The sequence below is a fragment of the Rana temporaria genome, chromosome 10, assembly GCF_905171775.1.
Source record: "Rana temporaria chromosome 10, aRanTem1.1, whole genome shotgun sequence".
Classification (NCBI taxonomy): domain Eukaryota; kingdom Metazoa; phylum Chordata; class Amphibia; order Anura; family Ranidae; genus Rana; species Rana temporaria.
Window position 1 is genome coordinate 11,394,771 of NC_053498.1, and position 21,602 is coordinate 11,416,372.

Here is a 21,602-nt window from a genome sequence, read left to right on the forward strand (position 1 = left end):
TCCTCACCCTCTTCTACCCCTCCTCTCCTCACCCTCTTCTACCCCTCCTCTCCTCACCCTCTTCTATCCCTCCTTTCCTCACCCTCCTCTACCCCTCCTCTCCTCACCCTCTTCTATCCCTCCTCTCCTCACCCTCCTCTATCCCTCCTCTCCTCACCCTCCTCTATCCCTCCTCTCCTCACCCTCCTCTATCCCTCCTCTCCTCACCCTCCTCTATCCCTCCTCTCCTCTCCCTCTTCTATCCCTCCTCTCCTCACCCCCTTCTATCCCTCCTCGCCTCACCCTCTTCTATCCCTCCTCGCCTCACCCTCTTCTATCCCTCCTCTCCTCACCCTCCTCTATCCCTCCTCTCCTCTCCCTCTCCTATCCCTCCTCTCCTCACCCTCCTCTACCCCTCCTCTTCTACCCCACCTCTCCTCACCCTCTTCTATCCCTCCTTTCCTCACCCTCCTCTACCCCTCCTCTATCCCTCCTCCCCTCACCCTCCTCTACCCCTCCTCTCCTCACCCTCTTCTACCCCTCCTCTCCTCACCCTCTTCTATCCCTCCTTTCCTCACCCTCCCCCCCCTCCTCTCCTCACCCTCTTCTACCCCTCCTCTCCTCACCCTCTTCTATCCCTCCTTTCCTCACCCTCCTCTCCCCCTCCTCTCCTCACCCTCTTCTAGCTGGATTGCTCGGACAGCCACGGGGACCGCCGCAGGTACCGGGGGGGGGGGAGTCCCGATCGGACCCCTGACCCACGTCCAGGCATTGACGTACAGGTACGCCAATGTGCCTGTCCGTGCCATTCTGCCGACGTAAATGTACATGCGGCGGTCCGGAAGTGGTTAAAGTTCACGCGCTTGTAAAGGCAGGCGTCCCAATACTTTTGGATACACAGTGTATTTGTGTTGTTGGATTCTCTTCCCCCAGTAGTGAAGTCATAGTGACCGGTAAGTGGTCAGTCTTTAAGAGTTTTTTTTAGAAAATCTTTGGATAGATTTTCTCTTGTTTCCCTAATCTATCTAAAAAGATAAAAGGCTGCGCATCAACTTTCATTCAATACGTTTTTAGTGTTCGTGGATTTATTTGTCGGTATGACAGTATTGTATTGTATTGTATTGTAGTGTAGTGTAGTGTAGTGTATTGTATTGTATTGTATTGTACTTTTCATTACCTCTGTTACTTTTTGTCCCTCTACTGAAAAAATAAAATAAAATGCTCTGTTGCCCCCCAGTGGTTAAAGTCAGTAATGTGCTTGTGACTGTCTGGGAGGAAAAATAACAGCTCTGGAATGTTTTAACCCCTTCATGACCAGGCCATTTTTTTCCGATACGGCACTGTCTTACTTTAGCTGACAATCGCGCGGTCGTGCGACGCTGTACGCTTTTTTTTTTTGTTCGACACTTTTTTTCCCGCAAATAGAGCTTTCTTTTGGTGTGATTTGATCAGATCAAATTTCGTCATCAGTTTAGGCCAATGTGTATTCTGCTACATATTTTGGTATAAAAAAAATAACAAAAAACCCAATAAGCGTATATTGATTGGTTTGCGCAAAAGGTATAGCGCCTACAAACTATGTAAGATATTTAGGCCCAGATTCTCAAAAGACTTACGACGGCGCAGCGCCATGTACGCCGTCATAAGTCTGAATCCGAGCCGTCGTATCTATGCGTCCGATTATTAGAATCAGTTACGCATAGATATCCATTAGATCCGACAGGCGTAAGGCTCTTACGCCGTCGGATCTTAACTGCAATTTTTTTTTCGCCCGCTAGGTGGCGCTTCCATAGATTTCCGCGTCGAGTATGTAAAATTAGCTACATACGTGAATTCCCGAACATACACGCGGCCGACGCAGTAAAGTTACGACGTTTCCGTTAGGCTGTTCCCGGCGTAAAGTTGCCCCTGCTATATGAGGCGCAGCCAATGTTAAGTATGGCCGTCGTTCCCGCGTCGAAATTTTAAAAAGTTACGTCGTTTGCGTAAGTCATCCGTGAATGGGGCTGAACGTCATTTACGTCCACGTCAAAACCAATGACGTCCTTGCAACGTCATTTGGAGCAATGCACACTGGGATATTTTAGGGACGGCGCATGCGCAGTTCGTTCGGCGCGGGGACGCGCTTCATTTAAATGATACACGCCCCCTACCCGCCGAATTTGAATTTGAAATCCTCACTTCCTGTTCTTCTGTCTGTAACTCCACACAGTAATGTGAGGATTTCTCCCTGGTGTGGAGTGTCGTGCTCGCCCCCTCCCTTGGACTACAGGAGAGTCAGGACGCCCTCTAACACACAGCTCCTTTCTCTATCTGCAGCGTAGAGAGCGTCCTGACTCTCCTGTAGTCCAAGGGAGGGGGCGAGCACGACACTTCACACCAGGGAGAAAGCCTCGCATTACTGTGTGGAGTTACAGACAGAAGAACAGGAAGTGAGGATTTCTCAGAAGAAATAAGGACATTTAACCACTTAAGGACCGCCTCCTGCACATATACGTTGGCAGAATGGCACGGCTGGGCACAAGCACGTACCTGTCCGTCCTCTTTAAGTGCCCAGCCGTGGGTCGCGGGTGCGTGCCCGCAACATGGTCCGAAGCTCCGTGACCCGATCGCCGCTGGAGTCCCGCGATCGGTCCCCGGAGCTGAAGAACGAGGAGAGCTGTGTGTAAACACAGCTACCCCATTCTTCACTGTGGCGCTGTCATTGATCGTGTGTTCCCTGATATAGGGAAACACGATCAATGACGTCACACGTCCAGCCCCGCCCCCTAGAGTTAGAAACACATATGAGGTCACACATAACCCCTTCAGCGCCCCCTAGTGGTTAACTCCCAAACTGCAATTGTCATTTTCACAGTAAACAATGCATTTTTTATGCATTTTTTGCTGTGAAAATGACGATGGTCCCAAAAATGTGTCAAAATTGTCCAAAGTGTCCGCCATAATGTCGCAGTCACAAAAATATCGCTGATCGCCGCCATAAGTAGTAAAACATTTTTTTTTAATAAAAATGCAATAAAACTATCCTCTATTTTGTAAACACTATGGCCCGGATTCACAAAGACTTACGCCGACTTATCTACTGATTCGCTGTCGTAAGTCCAAATGTGGGCCGTTGTATCTATGCGCTGATTCTTTAAATGAGATACGCCTGAATTTTGCCAAGATACGACCGACGTAAGTCTCCTACGCCGTTGTATCTTGGGTGCATATTTACGCTGGCCGCCCAGGGGCGCTTCCGTTGATTTATGCGTCGAATATGTAAATGAGCTAGATACGCCGAATTCACGAACGTACTCGCGCCCGTCGCTGTAATCTACGTTGTTTACGTAAGGCGTTTTTCCGGCGTAAAGTTAAACCACCAAAAAGCTGGTCTAAGTCGTTTAGGGTATGGACGTCGGAACTGCCGTCGGATTTTACGTCGTTTGCGTAAGTCGTACGTGAATGGGGCTGGGCGTAGGTTACGTTCACGGCGTACACATTGAGCCGTCGTATCTTGGGGAGTATTTGCGATGTTATTCTGAGCATGCGCGCGCATGCGCCGTTCGTTCGGCCATGCATTTACATGGGGTCACGCTTCTTTATAATCCTACACGCCCACTGCCTTGCTACTTTAAATTAGGCGGGCTTACGCCGGCCATTTTACGTTACGCCGGCGCAAGAAAGGGAGCAAGTGCTTTGTGAATACAGTACGAGCCACTCTATGTTACGTCGGCGTAGCGCATATCAGATGCGCTACGCCGCTCTAAAGATACGCCGATCTCTCTGAATCTGGCCCTATCTATTTTGCGCAAACCAATCGATAAACGCTTATTGCGATTTTTTTTTTTGCAACAAAAATGTAATTTTTGATGAGATGCTCCCAAAGGGAAGAAAAAAAGTCTAAAGGGATGCAGACCCTGCCAATTTTTCTCATTGGACTCCCTGCAGGTGCAGCAGCTGATAATTATAAAACGGCTCCTATACGGACTCACTTGGCGCATGGACACAGACAAACAAACAGCTATATCTTTAGAATAATAACAAAGGGCTAGATTCAGATAGCCCGCCGTAACTTTGTGCGGGTGTAGCGCATCTCAGATACGCTACGCCGCCGTAACTTAGTGAGGCAGGTTCTGTATTCACAAAGAACCTGCGCCGTAAGTTGCGGCGGCGTAGCGTAAATCTGCCGGCGTAAGCGCGCCGAATTCAAATTGTGAAGAGGTGGGCGTGTTTTATGCAAATAAAACATGACCCCACGTAAATGACGTATGCGCCGTCCGTGAACGTATCCCAGTGCGCATGCTCCTAATCACGTCGCAAATAGTCAATGCTTTCGACGTGAACGTAATTTACGCAAAGCCCTATTCGCGGACGACTTACGCAAACGACGTAAACGACGCAAAAATTTGACGCTGTCCCAACGTCCATACTTAACATTGGCTACGCCTCATAGAGCAGGGGTAACCTTACGCCGGAAAAAGCCTTACGTAAACAACGTAAAAAAATCAGCCGGGCGCACGTACGTTTCTGAATCGGCGTATCTAGCTCATTTGCATATTCTACGCCGAAATCAACGGAAGCGCCACCTAGCGGCCAGCGTAAATATGCACCCTAAGATACGACGGCGTAGGAGACTTACGCCGGTCGTATCTTAGCAACATTTAAGCGTATCATAATTTGAGAATACGCTTAAAGATACAACGGCGCGGATTCGGACTTACGACGGCGTATCTAGTTATACGCCCCTCGTAAGTCTTTCTGAATCCGGCCCAAGGTTTGTTACAATCCTTGTAATGAACATCGATCACCCAGAGTAGAATGTTTTTTACTCGACAAAAGTTGAGTTACGCTTCCATGAAACGTTGCGTCTTTATTTGGCTACAAACTTACATTTCAGGTAATAATTAGAAGCAGTATGGTAAAAAGTGCCATGTTTCCATGGTGATAGAAGTGGCGGTGAAGCCCGTTGGCGGATCCAGTGCAGGAAATCTGAACCTCAGCAGTCAGGCCGTCGGTGGGGTGGGTCTGATTGCCAATGCTGCAGATACTGGGGGTGGCGCATCCTCGGAGAATAAGCTCGCTGGTCTCTGTTCCTGGAGGTCCTGAGGTGGATGAAAAAATAAATAAATGAGATCAGTGGGTTAAATGTCCATCACGGCTTTAAAATGAAAGATAGAGCTGGTGTTCCGTCAGATTGGCGCGCGTCCCAATGCCTCTGATGTATGACGCGCGTCCCGATGCTGCTGACGTACGACACGCGTCCCAATGCCTCTGATGTATGACGCGCGTCCCGATGCTGCTGACGTATGACGCGCGTCCCAATGCCTCTGACGTATGACGCGCGTCCCGATGCCGCTGACGTATGACGCGTGTCCCGATGCCGCTGACGTATGACACGTGTCCCGATGCCGCTGACGTATGATGCGTGTCCCGATGCCGCTGACCTATGACACGCATCCCGATGCCGCTGACGTATGACACGTGTCCCGATGCCGCTGACGTATGACACGTGTCCCGATGCCGCTGACGTATGATGCGTGTCCCGATGCCGCTGACCTATGACACGCATCCCGATGCCGCTGACGTATGACGCGCGTCCCGATGCTGCTGACGTACGACACGCGTCCCGATGCCGCTGACGTATGATGCGTGTCCCGATGCCGCTGACCTATGACGCGCATCCCGATGCCGCTGACGTATGACGCGCGTCCCGATGCTGCTGACGTACGACACGCGTCCCGATGCCGCTGACGTATGACGCGCGTCCCGATGCTGCTGACGTATGAAGCGCGTCCCGATGCTGCTGACGTATGAAGCGCGTCCCGATGCTGCTGACGTATGACGCGCGTCCCGATGCTGCTGACGTATGACACGCGTCCCGATGCCGCTGACGTATGACGCGCAGTCTATAGGCACTCCCACACACTCCTCCATTGTTGGTTATGTATTGACCAGGCTGTCCTCTTTTTCCTGGTCACATACCTGTGATTTTGGAGTATTGTACGATGCAGCGCGTCTCCTCTCCGGTGCAAGTCATGGTCATCCCGGTGTCACACCATTGAGCACCACTGGCCTTACAGGTAGGACAAGTCAAGCCGTTGGGTTCATCATTATCTGGTAATACTGGAGAGGAAAAGAAAAATGCTGTGTTAGCGAGGACACAGGTCCCAGAAGACAGCACACCCACATTTCCCAGAAGACAACGCAAGGAGGAGAAGAATGAAGACTACTGCGGAATAGGAAGTGCAGATTAGAACAATTTGCCTAACAACACCCATTCCTGGTAAGGACATTTTTTTTTCCAAATGTTTTTTAACCACTTGAGACGCGTGCTGTAGACGAAAGACAACCACAGCGCGGCTCTCAAGTGCCGGGTGGACGTCCTTCTATTTACATAACCCACGTGCGCTGCAGAGGGCGTTGAGCAGGGCAAAACTGTGCCCAGCGTATCACGTGATGCCGATGCGCGTGCCTGGTGGCCGCGATGTCCGCCAGTTACCCGCGATCGGCAGTGACAGAGCAAGGGCGTAGATCAACACAGATCCACGTCCTGTCAGGGAGAGAGGAGGCCGATGCTGTGTCCCTTGTACATAGGGACACAGATCGGTCACCTCCCCCAGTCACCTCCCTCCCCCCACAGTAAGAATCACTCCCTAGGGAACACATTTAACCCCTTCCTCGCCCCCGAGTGTTAACCCCTTCCCTGACAGTCACATTAACACAGTAATCAGTGCATATTTATAGCAGGGATCGCTGTATAAATGTGAATGGTCCCAAAAAATTTGTCAAATGTGTCCGATGTGTCCGCCGCAATATCGCAGGCCTCACAAAAATCGCAGATCACCGCCAATAATTCATAAATCTATCCCCTATTTTGTAGGCGCTATAAATTTTGCGCAAATCAATCAATATACGCTTATTGGGCCAGATCCACAGTGAGAGTACGCCGGCGTATCTAATGATACGCCGGCGTACTTTCAAATTTGCCGTGTCGTATCTTTAGTTTGAATCCTCAAAACAAGATACGACGGCTTCTGGGTTCGATCCGACCGGGGTACGGCTTTGTACGGCTTCGGATCGTAGGTGCAATACTTTGGCGTCCGCTGGGTGGAGTTTGCGTAGTTTTCCACGTCGGGTATGCAAATTAGCTTTTTCCGACAATCCACGAACGTACGCGCGGCCATCGCATTCTCTTACATCGTCTCTAGTCGGCTTTTTCCGGCGTATAGTTAAAGCTGGTATTTTGTGGCGTATAAATAGACTTGCCATGTTAAGTATGGCCGTCGTTCCCGCGTCGAAATTTGAATTTTTTTTTTTTGCGTAAGTCGTCCGTGAATCGGGATGGACGTAAGTCACGTCTAAGTTTAAAAAATTACGTCGTTGCGACGTCATTTCGCGCAATGCACGGCGGGAAATTTAGAAAAACGGAGCATGCGCAGTTCATTCGGCGCGGGGACACGCTTCATTTAAATGAAACACGCCCCCCTAATCGCCGATTTGAATTCCGCCGCCAGAAATACACTACGCCGCCGTAACTTACGGCGCGAATTCGTTGTGGATTTGAAACAAAGCCAAGTAAGTTACGGCGGCGTAGCGTATCTCAGATACGCTGCGCCAGTGCCGATCTATGTGGATCTGGCCCGTTGTTTTGTTTTTTTACCAAAAATATGTAGAAGAATACATATCGGCCTAAACTGAGAAAAAATATATATAAAAAATAAAATAAAATTGGGATATTATTATAACAAAAAGTAAAAAAATATTGGCCCAGATTCACGTAGGAGATACAACGGCGTATCTCTGAGTCTGAGGCGTTGTATCTTGGTGCCTGATTCAATTCCACTGTATGCAGAGGCATTGCTAGGGGGGTGCGGGGGGTGCAGTCCGCACCGGGTGACACCCGCTAGAGGGGTGACACCATCCGTTTTTTTTTTTAACTAACATGCCCAGCCTGCCCTGTGCAATCCCAGCCTGCCCTGTACCACCCCAGCCTGCCCTGTATCACCCAGCCTGCCCTGTACCACCCAGCCTGCCCTGTACCACCCCAGCCTGCCCTGTACCCCCCCCAAACAGCCCTATACCACCCCAGCCTGCCCTGTACCCCCCCCAAACAGCCCTGTACCACCCCAGCCTGCCCTGTTCCACCCCAGCCTGCCCTGTACCACCCAGCCTGCCCTGTGCCACCACAGCCTGCCCTGTACCACCCCATACTGCCCTGTATCACCCCAAACTTTCCCATGCCATCCCAACTTGCCCTGTGCCACCCTAACTTGCCCTGTACCACCCCAATCTGCCCTATGCCACCATAACTTGCCCTATACCACCCCAACCTGCCCAATGCCACCCTAACTTGCCCTGTACCACCCAAACCTTTCCCATGCCATCCCAACTTGCACTATACCACCACAACCTGCCCTGTACCACCCTAACTTGCCCTATACCACCCCAACCTCCCCTTTGCAACCCTAACTTGCCCTATACCACCCCAAACTACCCTATATCACCCCAACATGCCCTATACCACCTTAACCTGTCCTATACCACCCCACTACACCAACCTGCCACTATACCACTCTATACTACCCTAACCTGCCACTATACTGCCCTATACTATCATTTACAGGGGCTGGTTTGGGGTGCGCCCCGTGCGCTTCCTACTTGGTGCTGGGCAGCCTAGACAGAGGGGGGGTGACACCATGTTTTACCGCACCGGGTGACACCAACCCTAGTGACGCCACTGACTGTATGTATATATATATATATATGACTTTACACTGTGACCGCACATAACGGTATGAGCAGTACTCACGCTGCGGAGGGGAAGGGGTGCAATTATCGCTGTAACAACAGGAAATCCCCTTTTTTGATTTGCTGTTGTAAGTGCTGAAAATTCCCGGGTGCCCACACTGAGTTTCCGGCGCGCAGGTTCTTCCGAAGTACTCGCTCTTCTTCACTCCATCTACAAGTAGAGGGAAAAAAGATACCATATTATACATTTTTTTTAGTGTTTGGTTTATACTGGCCGATTTGCATATTGCTAGACCTCCCAGCCTGCGGCGGGTACGCAGGCTTAATGTCTGCCGGCACCCGCCGATTGTACAGTACGCAGGCAGAACAACAGTCTGCCTATGTAAACAAGGCAGATCGCCGTTCTGTCAGTAGGGAAGGCATGGATTCGGTGTTCCTGCAAAGCATGCCTTCCCCTAGTAAAAGCACCTCCCCCCACAGTGAGTAAGCACAGGTTAGCCACACAGTTAAACCTTTGATTACCCCTAATGGTAACCCCTTCCCAGCCAGTGTCATTAGTACAGTGACAGTGCATATTTTTAGCACCGATCACTGTACTGGTGTCCCTGCAAAGAAGGGAAAAGAAACACATTGATCGGTAGTAAAAATCAGCACACAGTACACATAGTTCGTTATACATTTACCCCTTGATTGCCCCTGGATGTTAACCCCTTCCTGCCCAGTGTAATTAGTACAGTGACAGTGCATAGTATTATCACTGATCACTGTATTAGTGTCACTGGTGATGTCAGTCGGCCATTTCCCACAAAGTGTCAGTTAGTGTCAGATTTCATGCTGCACCATCACAGTCCCCACATAAGTCACTGATCACCGCCATTAGTAGTATCTATCCCGTAGTTTGTAGACGCTATAACTTTCACACAAACAATCACTATACACTTATTGGGATTTTTTTTACTAATACTGTACACTCCACTGTCCCCTCACTCTACACCCTACTACCTACCTCACTGTACACCCCACTACCCACCTCCCTGTACACCCCACTGTCCCCTCACACTACACCCTACTACCCACCTCCCTGTACACCCCACTGTCCCCTCACTCTACACCCTACTACCTACTTTACTGTAGACCCCACTACCTACCTCACTCTACACCCTACTACCCACCTCACTGTACACCCCACTACCCACCTCCCTGTACACCCCACTGTCCCCTTACTATACACCCCACTACCCACCTCACTGTACACCCCACTACCCACCTCACTGTACACCCCACTACCCACCTCCCTGTACACCCCACTGTCCCCTCACACTACACCCTACTACCCACCTCACTGTACACCCCACTACCCACCTCACTGTACACCCTACTACCTACCTCACTGTACACCCCACTACCCACCTCCCTGTACACCCCACTGTCCCCTCACACTACACCCTACTACCCACCTCCCTGTACACTCCACTGTCCCCTCACTCTACACCCTACTACCTACTTTACTGTAGACCCCACTACCTACCTCACTCTACACCCTACTACCCACCTCACTGTACACCCCACTACCCACCTCCCTGTACACCCCACTGTCCCCTTACTATACACCCCACTACCCACCTCACTGTACACCCCACTACCCACCTCACTGTACACCCCACTACCCACCTCCCTGTACACCCCACTGTCCCCTTACTATACACCCCACTACCCACCTCACTGTACACCCCACTACCCACCTCACTGTACACCCCACTACCCACCTCCCTGTACACCCCACTGTCCCCTTACTATACACCCCACTACCCACCTCACTGTACACCCCACTACCCACCTCACTGTACACCCCACTACCCACCTCACTGTACACCCCACTGTCCCCTTACTATACACCCCACTATCCACCTCACTGTACACCCCACTGTTCCCTTATACCCCAATATCCCCCTGTACAACTCACTCCCCTCTGCACCCCACTGCCCCATCCACCCTACTGTCCCCCTTTGCACAACACAACCCCCCTGTTCCCTCATTGTCAACCTGACTACTCCGCCATACACCCCACTACCCCCATGTCCACCCTACTGTCCCTGTGTACCCCAATGTCCCTATTTTCCCCTGTTAAACCCACTACTCCTCTGTGCAACCCACTGCCACTCCATGTGCCCCCATCCACCCTACTGTTCCCCTTGCACCTCACAACCCCCTGACCCCTCACTGTCCACCTCCCTGCCACCATGTGCACCTGACTACTCCCCCATACACCCCACTACTCCCATGCCCACCCTACTGTCCCTGTGTACCCCAATGCCCCCCTGTTCAACCCACTGCTCCCCTGTGCCACCCACTCCCCTCTGCACCCCACTGCCCCCATCCACCCTACTGTCCCCCTTTGCACATTACAACCCCCCCGTTCCCTCATTGTCCACCTCCCTACCCCCCTGTGCACCTGACTACTCCCCCATACACCCCACTACCCCCATGTCCACCCTACTGTTCCTGTGTACCCCAATGTCCCCATTTTCTGTTGTTAAACCCACTACTGCCTTGTGCAACCCACTGCCCCTCTGTGTGCCCATATCCACCCTACTGTTCCCCCTTGCACCTCACAACCTCCTTGTCCCCTGACTCCTCACCTTTCTACTCCGCTGTAAACCCCACTACGCTAATGTCCACCCTATTGTCCCCATTTCCCACTGTTCCACCCCCTACTCTCCACCTGCAACCCACTGTCCCCATGTACCCTACTGCCTCCCTGTGTACCACACCATACACCCAACCATTGACTACAACCCTGCCCACTCTAATGTTCACTCTCAATCTCTCCAATCTCTCGCCTTCTGTGCACTTGACTTCCCCCCCTGTCCACCCCACTGTTCCCTTATACACTCCAATGCCCTCCCAGTGCACCCCACTATACACCCAGCTCACCTGTGCACTTGACTAAACCCCTGCCACTCTAATGTCCCCATCCACTACCTCTTTGTCTAGCCCACTATCCCCCACCACTCCTGTCCACTTCACCACCCCTCTGTCCCACCATTGAGCCTCACTGCTCACCTGTCCCCTCCACTACCCCTTTGTACCCCCACTGCCCCCTGTACACTCTATTGTCTCTGCACTGCCCCTTAGTCTACCCCAATGCCCCTTGTCCATCCCACAACCCCTTACCCATCCCACAACCCTTTACCTCCCCCTTGTCCATCCCTTAACCCCTTCCTGTTTCACCACTGAGCACCATTGCCCCTATTTTTTTCACTGAGCATCTCTGCTCCTCCCTTGCACCTCACTGAGCATGTTCCCTCATTTCCTTACTAGATACCATTGTCTCACATTTTACCCCAGTAATCACCAATTCTTTTTTTCTCCCACTGATGACAGACATTGGGCATTTTTTCTTACCACTGACCACAGATGGTGGGAAATGCTTTCCTCCCACTGATCGTTAAGGTCGAACATTTTGTCCTCAAACCAGAAACCAGAAGCATTTGTCCCCCCCCCCGACCAGCAGTATATAGGGGAACCAGAACGCATGGCCGCTGTCCTCTTGTATATTAAAATAACACTGACCAAAGTGTTCATTGCCTCTACAGTTTCTGGTTGCAGTCTCTGACTAATGATGGTCTTCCATAAGGTAGGCTCACAGAAGGTTTTAGCTCTCTGCCCGTATTTTGTGGCTCCTAATGGTTTCTTAGATTGAGCCGTGTCAGTGAAACTGAACCTACAAAGCACCCATAGTAGCCAAAGAGTCACCGTGAATCTGGTCTGTTAGTGATACAAACAGAAGGTCTAAGTACACTTCCCATAGGTAAAGTATTTGCTCAGAAAAGATCATTGACCGGCAGGTAGCATACCTTCCATGCTTACTGTGTGGGTAGACACACATACCCTTCCCGAGGCACACGTCACATTGTTCCCTGTGCAGAAAGTTGCACCTTGCACCAGACAGACCGTGCAGGAGAGGGAGAGACCTGCAGGAAGAACACAAAACATATAAATGTATAATATATTTTTAAACCCGCGGTGGTGCGCAAAACAAAACACCTAAGTATTAGAGATGTTCACAACGGAAAAATGTGTTTCATTTTGGATTCATTCATTGAGTTACCGTATTAATCGGCGTATACCGATAGCATTACTCGAAGGGGAAGGAGGGGGGATGGCAAAATGCAGAAAATCACCGAGCCGTCATCTCCTCTCGGCTCTCACTCGGCTGTCACGTCACACACGCACAGTCCCGCCTCCGCCACCAGCATTGGACCAGTGTTCTGTCTGTCACAGGAAATGGTCCAATGCCGATGGCGGAGGCGGGACTGTGCGTGTGTGATGTGACAGCCGAGTGAGAGGAGATGATGGCTCGGTGACTTACACCGTTGGATCTTAGGCTGCAATCTCCCGCTGGCCGCTAGGTGGCGCTTCCGTTTGTATACGCGAGGAATATGCAAATGAGGAGTTACGCCGATTCAGAAACGAACGACCGCCCGGCGCATTTTTTTTACGTCGTTTGCGTTCGGCTATTTCCGGCGTATAGTTACCCCTGCTATATGCGGCGTATTCTATGTTAAGTATGGCCGTCGTTCCCGGGTCGAATTTTGAATTTTTTACGTCGTTTGCGTAAGTCGTTCGCGAATACGGATGGACGTAATTTACGCTCACGTCGAAACCAATGACGTCCTAGCGACGTCATTTGGAGCAATGCACGCTGGGAAATTTAGCGGACGGCGCAGGGACGCGCCTGATTTAAATTTTACACGCCCCCTAGCCGCGGAATTTGAATTCCGCCAGGGGGATTTACGATACGCCGCCGCAACTTTAGAGGCAAGTGCTTTCTGAATAAAGCACTTGCCTCAAAAACTTGCGGCGGCGTAACGTAAAACAGATAGGTTACGCGGATCTAAAGATCTGCTGACCTATCTGAATCTGGCCCCTTTCATTTTAATTTAAATTTTAATTAGTGGGAATGCTTCAGCAGTCCCACTATTGTTATTCGTTTTTTTTATTTATCTTTAATTTAAATTTATTCCGTAATTTTTTTGGCTCTGCGTACCTTCTGCATACTTTCAGCTATTAAAACCATTCAACTTTTAAAATGTTCAGCTCTTATAGCTAATGATGGGACTTATTATTTTTTTTTTTACAATTTATACTTTTTAAAATATTACGTTTTTAACACTTTTTTTAACATTAAAGTCAATGAGAGCATGCTTCAAATCCTTAAAATCTTCTTCCGCTCCCAAAAGTTTCAGCTCCTTCATACTTTCACCTACAGACGCCAAACAAACTTTAAAATATTCAGCTATCCAGATATATATTTTACAGTTTTTGTGAAAAAGCTGTTTAAGTTTTGTGATCATTTCAGAAAATGGGCTTATTCTTTGCAACCTTAAAAGCCAACAATTCAGTTTAGTGTCAGCTTTCCTACTTTTCCAACTATTCTCACTTCTTCAACTTTTTCTTATGGATTTAAGCTATTCATTCAGCTATTCAGCATTCCCACGCATTTCCTGCAGGAAATGCATTCTCTAGTTTTAATTTAAATTTTATTCCGTACGTTTTTTGGCTCTACATAACTTCTGCATACTTTCACCTATTAACCACTTCTGGACCGCCGCATGTATATGTACGTCAGCAGAATGGCACGTACAGGCACATTGGCGTACCTGTACGTCCCTGCCTAGACGCGGGTCGGGGGTCCGATTGGGACCCCCCCTGCTACATGCGGCGGTTGGATTCCCGCGGCGAGCGATCCGGAACGAGGGCGCGGCTATTCGTTTCTAGCCGCCCCCTCGCGATCACTCCCGGAGCTGTAAACACGGCTTCCACGTGCTTCACTGTGGCGGCTGCATCGATCGAGTGATCCCTTTTATAGGGAGACTCGATCGATGACGTCAGACCTACAGCCACACCCCCCTACAGTTGTAAACACACACTAGGTGAACCCTAACTCCTTCAGCGCCCCCTGTGGTTAACTCCCAAACTGCAACTGTCATTTTCACAATAAACAATGCAATTTATGTGCATTTTTTGCTGTGAAAATGACAATGGTCCCAAAAATGTGTCAAAAGTGTCCGAAGTGTCCGCCATAATGTCGCAGTCACGAAAAAAATCACTGATCGCCGCCATTAGTAGTAAAAAAAAATAAAATAATAAAACTATCCCCTATTTTGTAAACACTATAAATTTTGCGCAAACCAATCGACAAACGCTTATTGCGATTTTTTTTACCAAAAATATGTAGAAGAATATGTATCGGCCTAAACAGAGGAAAAAATATATTTTTATATATGTTTTTGGGGGATATTTATTATAGCAAAAAGTAAAAAATATTGCATTTTTTTCAAAATTGTCGCTCTATTTTTGTTTATAGCGCAAAAAATAAAAACCGCAGAGGTGATCAAATACCACCAAAAGAAAGCTCTTTTTGTGGGGAAAAAAGGACGCCAATTTTGTTTGGGAGCCACGTCGCACGACCGCGTAATTGTCTGTTAAAGCGACGCAGTGCCGAATTGTAAAAACCCCTTGGGTCATTTAGCAGCATGATGGTCCGGTCCTTAAGTTGTTAAAATTAATAAACGTTTAAAATGTTCAGCTCTTTCGGTTAATGATGGGACTTCTTCAATTTTTTCTACTATTTCTACTTTTTAAAATATTAAGCTTTTTAACACTTTTTTTTTAACTTTGAAGTCAATGAGAGCATGCTTCAAATCCTTAAAATCTTCTTCCCCTACCAAAAGTGTCAGCTCCTTCATACTTTCACCTGCAGACGCCAAACCAACTTTAAAATGTTCGCAAAATATTCAGCTATCCAGACATATCTTTTCAGTTTGATATCTTTTACAGTTTTTGTAAAAAAAGCTGTTTAAGTTTAGTGATCTTTTCAGAAAATGTTATCAATTAAACAGAGTTAGTATTGGGCTTATTTTTTGCTAACTTTTAAAGCCAACAATTCACCTTCCCTTCTTTTCCAACTATTCTCATTTCTTCAACTTTTTCTTATGTATTTAAGCTATTCATCCAGTTAGCTTTACCGATTCAGCTATTCAGCATTCCCACACATTTTCTGCAGGAAATGCATTTTCTAGTTCTAATTCATTTTCAAATTAAAATTCATTTTTTAATTTAAATTTGGACAATTTGTTTTGTTATGATTGAATACATCTGAATCTCCAAATAGCAAAAGTTTCTATTTGAAAATAAACAAATTGTAGATGTCTACTAAAGCCCTGTACACACGATCAGTTTGTCTGATGAAAACAGACCGATGGATCGTTTTTATCGGACAAACCGATCGTGTGTGGGCCCCATCGGTTTGTTTTCCATCAGTGAAAAAAAATAGAACATGTTTTAAATTTTTCCTATGGATAAAAAAACGATAGAAAAAAAACGATCGTCTGTGTGGAAGTTCATCGGTCAAAAATCCATGCATGCTCAGAATCAAGTCGATTTTTGACTGATGGTGTGTAGGCAAGACTGATGAAAGTCAGCTTCATCGGCTATATCCGACGAAAAAATCCATCGGATTAGATTCCATCAGATATCCGATCGTGTGTACAGGGCTTGAGTGTACAACATTTATTTTTGCCCCCCACCCCTTCCATTATAGAGCTGTAATGCGCGTACACACGGTCGGAATTTTCGTTGGAAAAAAACAAGACGGAAATTTTTCATCTTAGAACTTAGACATGTAGGTAGATTCAGGTAAATAGGACTAAAGTTACGGCGGCGTAGCTTAGCGTGTTTAGGCTACGCTGCCGTAAGTTAGCTAGGCAAGTACATGATTCTCAATGTACTTGCCTGCTAATATACGGCGGCGTAGCCTAAAGCGGGCGTGCGTAAGGGTGCCGAATTCAAATGTGTTGGAGGGGGCATGTTTTATGGTAATGAGGCTTGACCTCACGTTTTTTACGTTTTTTTTTAACTGCACATGCGCCGGGCGCCTACATGTCCCAGTGTGCATTGCGGCTAAGTACGCCGCACGGGCCTATTGACATAAACAACGTAAATCCCGATTCGCGGACGACTTACGCAAACGACGTAAAAAATTTGAATCTCGCGGCGGGAACGGCGGCCATACTTTAACATTGTTATTCCACCTAATAGATGGAATAACTTTAGGCCTGCTAATGCCTTACGAAAATGGCGTAAATCGACTGCGGCGGCCAGGCGTACATTCGTGAATTGGCGTATCAACTCATTTACATATTCTACGCCGACCGCAATGGAAGCGCCACCTAGCGGCCATCCAAAATATTGCAATATAAGATAGGACGGCGCAAGCCGTCCTATCTTAGATATGTTTAAGCGTATCTCTGTTTAAGCATACGCTTAAACATAAGTCGGCGTAGATTCTGAGTTAGGTCGACTTATCTACTGATAAGTCGGCCTAACTCTACCTGAATCTACCTAAAGTTCTCTATTTTCCCGACGGAAATTCCGTTCGTCTGTATGGAATTCCGACGGAGAAAACAACACGCATGCTCCGAAACAATTTGACGCATGCTCGGAAGCATTGAACTTTTCTAGGCTCGTCATAGTGTTGTACGTCACGGCGTTTTTGACGGTCGGAATTTGCTGTGTCCGTGGGTATTCAAGACAGCTTGAGCGGAATTCCGTCAGAAAAACCCGTCAGAGTTTATTCCAACGGAAAAACTGGTCGTGTGTACACGGCATAAGTGGTCACCTCTTCTGCCCACCCCTGGGTCCTGCCCTGATGATCTCCCTTCAGCGCAGACATTGGACTAACCTGATTTTGCAAAGAAGGAGAGAACACAGAGTAGCGTCACGTACGGTTTCATCATGTCTTGACCGCGTATTCTGTATCAACTGTAAGTAAGTGGAACATTAATGGAGACTTGAGTCCTTCCTTGTAAACATTAGCTAGATATTGTTCCAGTTACACATTTATCAGAGGTGTGGACGGAATAAAAGAAAAGCAATCTGAACTTTAAAACTTCTGACAAATATTAAAGCTGAACTTCAGTCGTCCTTTCGGTTTTGCCCCATTGTACAGATTTAGGCTTCATGTACACGGGATGTTTTTCCAACCTCTCCTGAACGATTTAACCACTTAAGACCCGGACCTTGCCCCTTTTTGCGATTCGGCACTGCGTCGCTTTAACTGACAATTGCGCGGTCGTACGACATGGCTCCCAAACAAAGATGGCGTCCTTTTTTCCCCACAAATAGAGCTTTCTTTTGGTGGTATTTGATCATCTCTGCGGTTTTTATTTTTTGCGCTATAAACAAAAATAGAGCGACAATTTTGAAAAAAACTAAATATTTTTTACTTTTTGCTATAATAAATATCCCCCAAAAAGATATAAAAAAAAAAAAAAAATTCTCAGTTTAGGCCGATACGTATTCTTCTACCTATTTTTGGTAAAAAAAATCGCAATAAGCGTTTATCGATTGGTTTGCGCAAAATGTATAGCGTTTACAAAATAGGGGATAGTTTTATTATTATTTTTTTTACTACTAATGGCGGCGATCAGCGATTTTTTTCCGTGACTGCGACATTATGGCGGACACTTCGGACAATTTTGACACATTTTTGGGACCATTGTCATTTTCACAGCAAAAAATGCATTTAAATTGCATTGTTTATTGTGAAAATGACAGTTGCAGTTTGGGAGTTAACCACAGGGGGCGCTGTAGGAGTTGGGGTTCGCCTAGTGTGTGTTTACAACTGTAGGGGGGTGTGGCTGTAGGTCTGACGTTATCGATCGAGTCTCCCTATAAAAGGGATCACTCGATCGATGCAGCCGCCACAGTGAAGCACGGGGAAGCCGTGTTTACATACGGCTCTCCCCGTTCTTCAGCTCCGAGGAGCGATCGCGAGGAGGCGGCTAGAAACGAATAGCCGCGCCCTCGTCCCGGATCGCTCCTGAAGCCACGGGAACCGCCGCATGTACGGGGGGGTCCCGATCGGACCCCCGACCCACGTCTAGGCAGGGACGTACAGGTACGCCAATGTGCCTGTCTGTGCCATTCTGCCGACGTAAATGTACATGCGGCGGTCCGGAAGTGGTTAAATGACTTTTTTTCCTTCAGAAATTACACTTTGTGCAGGGACAGTTCTAAGCACGGGAAACATGCGCTGCTTCACAGGCATACTATACACCCCCCGCTAGGTACAAAATTTAAAGGACTATTTCCAATAAAAAAAATGTGTTTCACTTTAAGCATTATTAAATTCACTGCTCCCGAAAAAACTGCTGTTTTTAAAACGTTTTTTTTGCATTGATACATGTCCCCTGGGGCAGGACTCAGGTCCCCAAACACTTGTTAGGACAATAACTTGCATATTAGCCTTTAAAATTAGCACTTTAGATTTCAAATGTTCGAGTCCCATAGGGCCGGATTCAGATACATTGCCGTATCTGTCGGTGCGGTGTAATGTATCACATATACGGTACGCTGCCGTAACTTAGGGCGCAAGTTCCGTATGCAGAAAGAACTTGCGCCCTTAGTTACGGCGGCGTAACGTATGTGTGGCGGCGTAAGCCCGCCTAATTCAAATGGGGATGATGTGGGCGTGTTTTATGTAAATTCACTGTGACCCCACGTATTTGATGTATTTTACGAACGGCGCATGCGCCTTTCGTGAAAGAATCCCAGTGCGCATGCTTGAAATTACGCCGCAAGTCGTCATTGCTTTAGACGTGAACGTAACTTACGTACAGCCCTATTCGCGAACGACTTACGCAAACTACGAAAAATTTTAAAAACTCGACGCGGGAACGACGTCCATACTTAACATTAGCTACGCCTCATATAGCAGGGGTAACTTTATGCCGGAAAAAGCCTAACGTAAAAAAATGCACCGGCCGGACGTACGTTTCTGAATCGGCGTATCTACCTAATTAGCATATTAATCAAGTAACTATACGGAAGCACCACCTAGCGGCCAGCGTAAATATGCAGCCTAAGATACGACGGTGTAAGATACTTACGCCGGTCGGATCTTAGGGAAATCTATGCGTAACTGATTCTCTGAATCAGTCGCATGGTTACGACTGGCCGGACTCAGAGATACGACGGCGTATCCGGAGATACGCCGTCGTATCTCCTTTCTGAATCCGGGCCATAGACTTTAATGGGGTTCTAAAGTTCACACAAACTTTTGGTCTGTTCGCAGGTTCTGGTGCAAACCGAACGGGGTGTGTTCGGCTCATCCCTACTCAATAGGGTTTATCTGCATCTCAGATCTAACTGGAAATACATTTGTTCTGTTTTTATTAATATGGCAGACAGCCAGGGATAGGTAGTACATTTCCTGGAAGCAAACAATATGAAATACATGAGTGGCAATAAAATCTCTGAATTACCGGTCTTGGCAGCCTCAGGTAACATTGCAGTCATACAATAATAAAGGGCAAGAAACTTTGCAACATCTACAAGTGACACCCTTATTAAAACCTGAAAATAAATCTGAAAACAGATCACATTATACCTGGTCGACTGGATGCCGGCAGGCTGAAAAAATACAGAGCTTTGTAACATGACATTGAGTTGTAACCAATAAAATAATATGGAATGTTAATAAATTACTATGTTAATGTGTCACCCTTATCATACATAAAAAAGACCAATTATTTTTATATGTCCCTCCAAATGTTTGAGTTCAGGAGTTTACAGCAAATAGTTCTGTTAATGCTGCAGTTTAGGAAAACATTTTAGACAATTATGCTCTTCCGAATTTGGGGAAGGTCCTTTTCTTCTTTACAATGGCTTTATGGTTCCATTCTTTTCAAAACGAATGCCCTGGGACAGCTGAGGCTCTCGTGCCCATCGCCAAATCAAGAGGGATATTCTTCATTCATCATTTTCGGAATTAGTTTTGTATATTTGGTTTTGTTTCATATATTCATTACGTATGCTGGGATTTGGCTAATATATTCTATTCAAATTTCGGAAGATGGCTGTATTCGTTCTATTCTATTTTTTTTATATATTCTATTCTTTTCTATTTTTATCCTCGTCTTATTTCACTTTTAAACATTTCTGTACTTATTGCAATATGTTTGCATATCAAACATGAATCCATATTCGATTTTGAAAATGAATTTGAATCTGAATTTGAAAATGAATTCAAATTTAAATTTGAAAATGAATTCAAATTCAAAATTGAAAATGAATTCAAATTCAAAATTGAAAATGAATTCAAATTTGAAAATGTATTTTAAATTAAAATTTGAAAATGTATTTTAAATTAAAATTTGAAAATGAATTTGAAATACAAATTTGAAAATTAAGTTGAAATTCAAATTGGAAAATTAAGTTGAAATTTAAATTGGAAAATTAAGTTGAAATTTGAAATGGAAACATATTGCAATAAATACAGTAAGGCATACAATTGAAATAAGATGTTTGAATAGATTCAAATTAGATTTTTCTAATTCAAATTCATTATCTCATTACGTTTTTTTTGTTTTGTTTAAATTTATTTCAGAGTCTTTGAAACTGCATTACTATTGTGATTTGAAATCTTAGATATATCCAAATAAAAAAAACTTTCATCCAAATTTCGATTCATAAAAAAAACTTATTGCAGATGTCTTAGGCTGGGTTCACACTAGTGTGAATTGGATGTGGATGTGGGTTTTCACTGCATCCAATTCGCATGTCAGGAGATTGTGACTGGCTCCCTATGGAGCCGGTTCACACATCTCCGGAGCGGATGCGGTGCGATATGCACAGGAGTCCTGTACATCTTCTGGTCCGTTTCAGGTCCAAACTCAGCAAAAAAATGTGCTGAAACGGTGAATGGAGATGCACCGGACCCCTGCTGTGAGCCGCTTCATGCTACGATGTGAAGCCAGCCTAATACTTATATCATCTGGTGTCCCCTAGCACTCCTTAATGCAAAGATACCCAGTGATAGGTATTAT

At 46.8% G+C, this 21,602-nt stretch overlaps 1 protein-coding gene across 1 annotated transcript; it reads right to left on the bottom strand.

Moving 5' to 3' along the window:
* Window positions 1-4,823: 4,823 nt before the first annotated feature.
* On the bottom strand, window positions 4,824-17,593 carry LOC120915985 (phospholipase A2 inhibitor subunit gamma B-like). The gene is made up of 5 exons (XM_040326827.1): window positions 17,456-17,593; window positions 12,567-12,683; window positions 8,771-8,920; window positions 5,944-6,084; window positions 4,824-5,063 (listed from the first exon to the last, which is right to left on the bottom strand). The coding sequence occupies exons 1-5, from the start codon at window positions 17,508-17,510 to the stop codon at window positions 4,855-4,857; spliced, it is 672 nt and encodes a 223-aa protein (XP_040182761.1). The 5' UTR covers window positions 17,511-17,593; the 3' UTR covers window positions 4,824-4,854.
* Between the last annotated feature and the right edge of the window lie 4,009 nt (window positions 17,594-21,602).

What these genes read in the sequence shown, in the direction of transcription:
- LOC120915985 (XM_040326827.1), bottom strand. Translation starts at nt 17,510, where the DNA reads ATGATGAAACCGTACGTGACGCTACTCTGTGTTCTCTCCTTCTTTGCA. An exon ending in CCACACAGTAAGCATGGAAG is followed by an intron (nt 8,921 to 12,566) that starts GTATGCTACCTG and finishes CTCTACTTGTAG; the next exon opens with ATGGAGTGAAGAAGAGCGAG. An exon ending in ACAATACTCCAAAATCACAG is followed by an intron (nt 5,064 to 5,943) that starts GTATGTGACCAG and finishes CATCCACCTCAG; the next exon opens with GACCTCCAGGAACAGAGACC.